The 7,282-nt window shown below is 33.2% G+C and overlaps 1 protein-coding gene across 1 annotated transcript in view; it reads left to right on the forward strand.

Annotated features, from left to right (window-relative positions):
- The window catches only part of LOC132848921 (immunoglobulin superfamily member 1-like), a 46,103-nt gene extending 42,754 nt beyond the window's left edge, over positions 1-3,349 (forward strand). The window contains exons 14-18 of the mRNA XM_060875020.1: positions 204-281; positions 502-561; positions 920-988; positions 1,582-1,644; positions 2,490-3,349. Coding sequence (XP_060731003.1) covers positions 204-281; positions 502-561; positions 920-988; positions 1,582-1,644; positions 2,490-2,497 — 278 coding nt within the window. The 3' untranslated portion in view covers positions 2,498-3,349. The remainder of the gene's footprint in view (positions 1-203; positions 282-501; positions 562-919; positions 989-1,581; positions 1,645-2,489) is intronic.
- Positions 3,350-7,282: the final 3,933 nt, after the last annotated feature.

The raw sequence follows: 7,282 nt of genomic DNA on the forward strand, positions 1-7,282 counted from the left end.
AAATTGTACAGGAATTACAGCACTTTTTAAACTTAAATTGTTATTAGTCCATAAGCTTCAGTGTTAGCTGCTCCACCCACAAGACACACAGCAGTTTGATGGGGTAGATTTGTACACTTTTAATGCAACAGGCTTCAGGACTGTAAAGGTTTCAACATACAGTATTTAACTTCACACTTTTGAGCTTCTTTTCCATTTTATAGAGTCTGATGCTGAACCGAGTGATGTGACTTATGCTGAAATTGACATGAAACATATAAAGAAACCAAAGAGAAAACAAGGTCTGTGTAAATTAAATGTAAGCTTTTGCTAAACACTTTGTAGTATTTGCTAATTTTTCATCTTAAGGCATAAGATTCAGAAACTGCTATGAATCATTCTGTAACTACAGTCACACTAATAGAGGAGTTAAATGTTATGTAGATGTTGAAGATTAAGGGGTTAATATGAATGGTGTTTTTTATCTTGGCAAATGCTAAATTAATGACTGTTGCCCACTAGGAAAGAGCAGTGAGGGAGCTGACACTGTGTACTCAGAACTGAAGCAGAACACAGATAACGGTAAGATGAGATCAGAGAAACACAGTACACAAAGATAAACAATCCCTAAAATCACAGTATTGCAAACAATTTTGGGGAATCTCAATCATGAACTACATCTGCTCATTAGTAATATGACAGATGCTCTTATATGGAAACAAGTTTGCAAAAGCATAGTAATACAAATCATCTAAACATGACATAAATATGATGATGTTAATGGTAATGTTATAATGCATCAATACGTATGACATGACATTTTGTTTAAAAATTATTTTATATCAATGTAGTAATCATCATAATTAAAAACCTAAAACATACAAAAAATGTTCTGTAATTCAGTTGCAATGTTCAGTTGCAATGTTTTTTATTTCTTCAGAGGATTTAGCTGAAACTGGTGATGTGACTTATGCCCAGGTCATAAAGAAGGGCAAAAAGTATAATGCAGGTGGGAGTCATTTATCTGTTATATATGAATAAAATTTCAAAATGTACATGAACAAAATGTACATGAACATGAAAATGTACATGATTTTACAATTAAGGTGTTAGTTGGTTAAGCATCAAGAACATGAAACAAGACTTGACATGCACACAAATATGTTTATAAAATGTATAAATACTTGCATAAACATAAATGAATGGAGTTCACACTTTATAAATTACAATCTTTACAATTGTGTGCAGGTAAATTAGCCTCTACTCCCTACCAGTTTCTGCCCACATTCTAGAATCTAATTAGTGGTATATAACTTTATTACCCCTCAGCCCCAGCACATCATGACCATGTCTCGTGTGCCACTGATCACACACTTTGTTAAATAATGAACTTGTGTTATTTTTATTTATTGAACTTGCAATATGAGTGTAGTCATTTGCTTAATTTAAAAAATATCTTTTTATTTTATTAACTAATTGTATATCAATGCAGTAACCATAATAATTAAAAATCTAACACATACTAGCCTTTTCTGTAAATTAGTTGCAGTGATTTCAGTTTTTGCTCTAAAACTATTTGTATGTGTGTGTTTCATTATTCAGGGAAGATCACTGAAAATGCTGATCAAACATATGCCCAGGTTAGGATAAAGGCTAAAAATGCAGGTAAGCATCATTTTCTGTTATCTCTTAACCTGGATATAAACAAATCATATCCGCACATTTCTTTTTGTCCAAGATTAGAATCATTACTGGCTGGTTGTGTTTCCAGAATGAAAGTGTGCATGTTCAAATAAAAAAACAGGAAATGCTATATAAGATATATAAACCCTTGCATACAAAACTGCACAGGATTTACACTTTATAAATCAGTCTTTACATATACTGTATGTGCAAGTGAATTAGTCTCTTTTCCTACCCACAAATATAAATATGTATGAGCTATTTTGCATTGACCATTTATAGATATGTGGCTTGTCCCATTCATTGTTCAGTGAGGTAGTAATGACGATGGGTAAGAGGAAAAGCAAAACATAGGAATTTGTGGGTATGCACAATTACAGCTAGTGAAAATCTGAGAGTTTTAATAATAAATGAAGGCGTTATGTATGAAATGCAAATGGTATTAAAGGAGCTTGTTAAATATATATCCTTGCACTGGATTTAGCTAATTACAATTGCCCCACACGCAGTCTCGCAGGGGGAAGATTACACTCAACTGGTGTTCGGAGGTGAAATTGGGTTGTTTGAGGTTGGGTGAAATTGGGTTGAACAAAAGCGTGGCTTACCATGTTGAGTTCTTGCCCTGACTGTCTAGAAACCAGGATCAAACAACACACAGGGTGACCTCTTGTTATATACACATGAGTACATAAAGTATTTATGGAACTTTTTTAAAACAATTTTATTAAATGATTGACAAATCACACCAAATAGTAATCATCATGAATAACTAATTTAATTAATGAATTATTTTACATTAATTATATAAAAATGCCATCCTTTTGTAGGTCCATGAGGAAAACTGTCCAACCAGGAACTGTTGAAACATTCAAAGAAAAGGAAAAAATGGGAAATCTAATTGTAAGCATGCAGTGTAGTATCTGGAAACCTTTTTTTTTTTTTTATTTTATTTTTTTACAAATCTAATCATTTTATAAAGGCATCATTTGAATAATACTGGAAGAACAATGTCTGAATATATTTATACACACATATTGGATGGAATTTGGCTGTTACCAGGTTAACATTTATTCCATATAACCCAGTATAACAATTCAATGTATTACTAGATGTTAACTGGTTACTATTTTAATATTAGTAGTAGTAGTAGTAGTAGTGGTAATAGTATTACAGTTTATAAAAAAATCTTATATATTTATATTTTTGTAAAAAAAAATATTTTGTAAAAATTTCAAATTTCTATATGCATTTTTCTGTTTATTTACTCATTTATTACTTATTAATGGATTGTAAAAGTGATTTGATTTTAGCTTTAAAATCCATTCATGCAGTATTGGTTGTGTATTGAGCTGACACTGTGCTTTTTAAATGATTACTTTTTGATTAATTTTTAATGATTACTTGGTTCAAAGACTGATTTACAGAATGTGTTAATTGAGTAATAAAAACTAGAGACAGAACGCTGAATACATGTTGTAAGATGAGCTTTAATAACAATGAACTTTAACTGTTTAATTATGGGATTTTTTAAATTATGATTATATTTTGTATTTTATGATTGTACCTTTTTATTATTCTGCTTTTGGGACTTTTGTTGCCTGTATTATCTGACTATATAAGTAGTATACAAAAAGTTTAAGTACTTTCGTAATAAATAATTATTTTGTATTTTAATTCTAAATATATTATGGCCTATTTTAAAATCTTGTTGTGTTGATTTAATTTTTTAATCTCTATTGCTGAATATTTTAATTAATTTATCTTTATTTCTTAGAAATCTTTTTTCAGACTTTTTAGCAGTACTTTATGTATTTTAAAGCTTAAGTGTTAAATGTGTGTAATGTATGAAATTCGCATAAATAAACATAATTATTTTCAGACAGCAACAGCTCTTATGTTCTGTACTTCCCTTCATGATCAGACATGATTTACATTCTCACCAGTTTTACCCCTTTGTAAACAGGCTGTAGCATTCACAGCTGAACAGATTCACTCTACTCTCGTTAACTGATTTTTGTAAAAGCTGAATAAAAGACAAACAAATAAACAGTAATTAGACATGACTGCAATCTGTGTGTGTGTATGTGTATATATATATATATATATATATATATATATATATATATATATATATATATATATATTATTTTTACACTAATAAAAACAGATTTAAGTGCCATACAAAGTGTTTTACACCATAAACATAAAGCATCACATTTCAGAATGAAATAAGACTTAAAACTAATTATTTTAACACCACAACAGCGTCGCAGTCTCACACTTTGTATAACAACAATAACAAATTAAGTGGCGATTACTGAAATTCTAACCATAATATGTTAATGACCCATTCAGTGTTAGCAAATAGCTTCAGGTAAATAAACGCTTCAAAAAGTCTCTCAAAGTTTATCTCATAATATGAAATTAAATCGGTACCTTGTGCCCTTCATCAGCCAGGAGCTAAGAGGTAGAAAAATATCCTTTAAACATGTTTGCACAGTGAGTACACAAAAGTTTTAATCTGTACCATTTACTCAGAATGGTGCCTGCTGGTGTGATTCTGTGACCATCATATGTTGTGACCATAGAGGGCGCTGTTGCTACAATGCAGCTTAAAATAGATCGTCTAGAGAAGTTCTCTACGCAAACAGCGTAAATGCAAACATCAGCATCCACTGTTCATTAAACGTTGTTGTGAGAACGCGCCTAGCGCCCTGCACGTTACCTTGAACGCGCGTGCAGAACAGTGCCGTCGTGCTATATATATATAGTGAATAGAAATTTTAGGAGTGGAGTAACTGCCATATCACATGTACAGTAACTGCCATACAACGTGCACCTGGTTATCCTTATGTGACAATCTCATCAAATACTATAAAGAAACAGAGTGAAATTAATGCAGCAAAAAGAGAGAAACGAAACAAAAGACAACAAAGACAGAGAGCAAGGAAAAAGGAAGCTGTGGAAAATAAACTAAAAGAAATGGGGAAATTGTTATATGACATAAAGAAATTGAATATATCTGATTAAAACTGTGAAGAAAAAGACCTAGAAGGAACCTGAGTCAACCCAAAGAGGAACAGACACTGTACCTAGACAGTTGGATCAAGACCCATCATCTTGCTGAAAGAAGATTATAGAATTGTTATAAGTTTCATTTACCTTTATATGAATTTTCTTTTCCATTTTATAGAATGACAAGTATCATTTACTTATATATGAATTTCTGTAACTATTGTGTGATTGAGAAATTATATAATTTTCAATAGTATGTTTAGATATTAAGATAGAAAATAACAGTGAAAGCTTAAAAAAGAAATGACAAGTTTTGTGTCAGCAGCTTTGTGTCAGCCAAATAAGAACACACAGTCAGCCGTGCAGCTTAGGAGACTTCTCAGGATGTTTTGCAGAAGCATGAGATCATGAGAGACCTGACAGGATGCTGACAGAAGCAGAATGATCGTTATGAGATCATACTAATAAAATGTTATAAATAGGGTTTTAGGACCAGTTATCAGTGTGCATTCACCTTGAGACAAGCTCAGTGTACTATACTCTTATTGCTTATAGAGGGTGCATCAGGAGAACAAACGCAGGCTTACACTTGGAGAGTGTTTCCTGGTTTGTTTCATCTTTGCATTTTATTTCTTTCTACTTACGCTAGAATTGTTTGACTATTTGAAGGAGATTTTGTTTGTAATTTTCTTTTCTTTTACATTACATATATTACACACATCTATTTGTATTACACTACTTTTAATAAAAACAAGGCCTCCCATTGTGAGGATCCTGAAAAGACAAAAAGGTCTAAGTCTGCCTCCTTCATCTAAAGATTCAATCAATAGAATAGGTAGAAGAACTTGGAGCAGAACCTTTGTTAGAAGACCGAGGGACTTCGAAGGATACCTGCGTTCAAGGTAAGAGCAACTCAAATTGTTGATCTTGTGTTTTCAATACTAACCCGTGCAAACTAGGACACATCCTTTATTGGGATTGTGGAAGGGTTTCCTACGCAATCCGAAAACGTGTCAATAAAGGACACGTAGGTCAGTATAATTACAGTACTTATATATATATATATATATATATATATATATATATATATATATATATATATATATATATATATAATTTTATTCATTATGTTAACATTGTGCAAAGTGTGTGTGTGTGTATGTGTGTGTGTTCTCCATATTCATTCTGGTGATGCCTAACCCTCTCTCTCTCTTATGTACTGAAAAGTGAACTGTAACAGACTTACAACAGGGTCACCATATTTGATAAGGCACTATTACAGGTTATCAAATCTGTTACCTCCCTCTATTTCACACGCAATGACTTGAATGTTCTCCATATTCACTGTAGTGATGCCTAACACTCTCTGTATTATATGCTGCAAAAGATTTGGGTCTCATTTCAACAGGAATGTCAACACCCCTACCCCCCCACCCCAATTTTACACAGAAAGCTTGCACTTTTTTGTCTCTTTATTGTTTTTTGATTTTATTTCTTTTTTAGTTAATATTGCATTATTTGTTAACTACTTTTTAAAACGTCTTCCCCAATCTCCCCATGTATCCTACATGCTGATCACGTGGGTTTGTCCAATTTCACCAGCATTCACTAATAACTTAGTGTCCACTTAATCGTCGGTCATAATCTACAAGTGATATCTGTTCCCAATGGATTTTAACATGGTTATGGAACTTAAAATGTTTCTTTTAGAGAGAGAATACCCCAAGGATGCCGATAAACATCAGCGTTACATCCTGAAACGGAAAGCCTCAAATTTCTGGAAGATCGGTAAGTAATTAGCAGAGGAGCAAAATGTAAAGGTTGTTAAGGACATTACTATGTCTATAAAATAAGCATAATTCAATCAATATAAAAGTTAATATTTTTTAGTGATTTTAACTTCCATCTGAATCTCTGCCCACTGCTGAAAATTCGACTTTGCTAATACCCTTAAAGTTACTTGAATATGTTCATTTGAGCCCTCATTTATATACTTTGAAATATCGCCCTAATCACATTGAATCTATATGTAGATTACTTGTGTGTGACTGATTAACCATTATATGTAGCTAATATGAGTAACAAAATAGTTTTGTGTCCATATTTGATTGAAATAATCATCCAAATATTAACACTTAAAATAAACAATCTTAACTTTGGCAAAGGGGGGCACGGTGGCTTAGTGGTTAGCACGTTCGCCTCACACCTCCAGGGTCGGGGTTCGATTCCTGCCTCCACCTTGTGTGTGTGGAGTTTGCATGTTCTCCCCGTGCCTCGGGGGTTTCCTCCGGGTACTCTGGTTTCCTCCCCCGGTCCAAAGACATGCATGGTAGGTTGATTGGCATCTCTGGAAAATTGTCCGTAGTGTGTGTGTGTGTGTGTGTGTGTGTGTGTGTGTGTGTGTGTGTGTGTGTGTGTGTGTATGTGTGCCCTGCGATGGGTTGGCACTCCGTCCAGGGTGTATCCTGCCTTGATGCCCGATGACGCCTGAGATAGGCACAGGCTCCCCGTGACCCGAGGTAGTTCGGATAAGCGGTAGAAGATGAATGAATGAATGAATGAACTTTGGCAAAAAGAAGTCTTTGATAATGTCTCTATGCACACT

The sequence above is a fragment of the Tachysurus vachellii genome, chromosome 7 (genome assembly GCF_030014155.1).
Source record: "Tachysurus vachellii isolate PV-2020 chromosome 7, HZAU_Pvac_v1, whole genome shotgun sequence".
NCBI classification, from domain to species: Eukaryota; Metazoa; Chordata; class Actinopteri; order Siluriformes; family Bagridae; genus Tachysurus; species Tachysurus vachellii.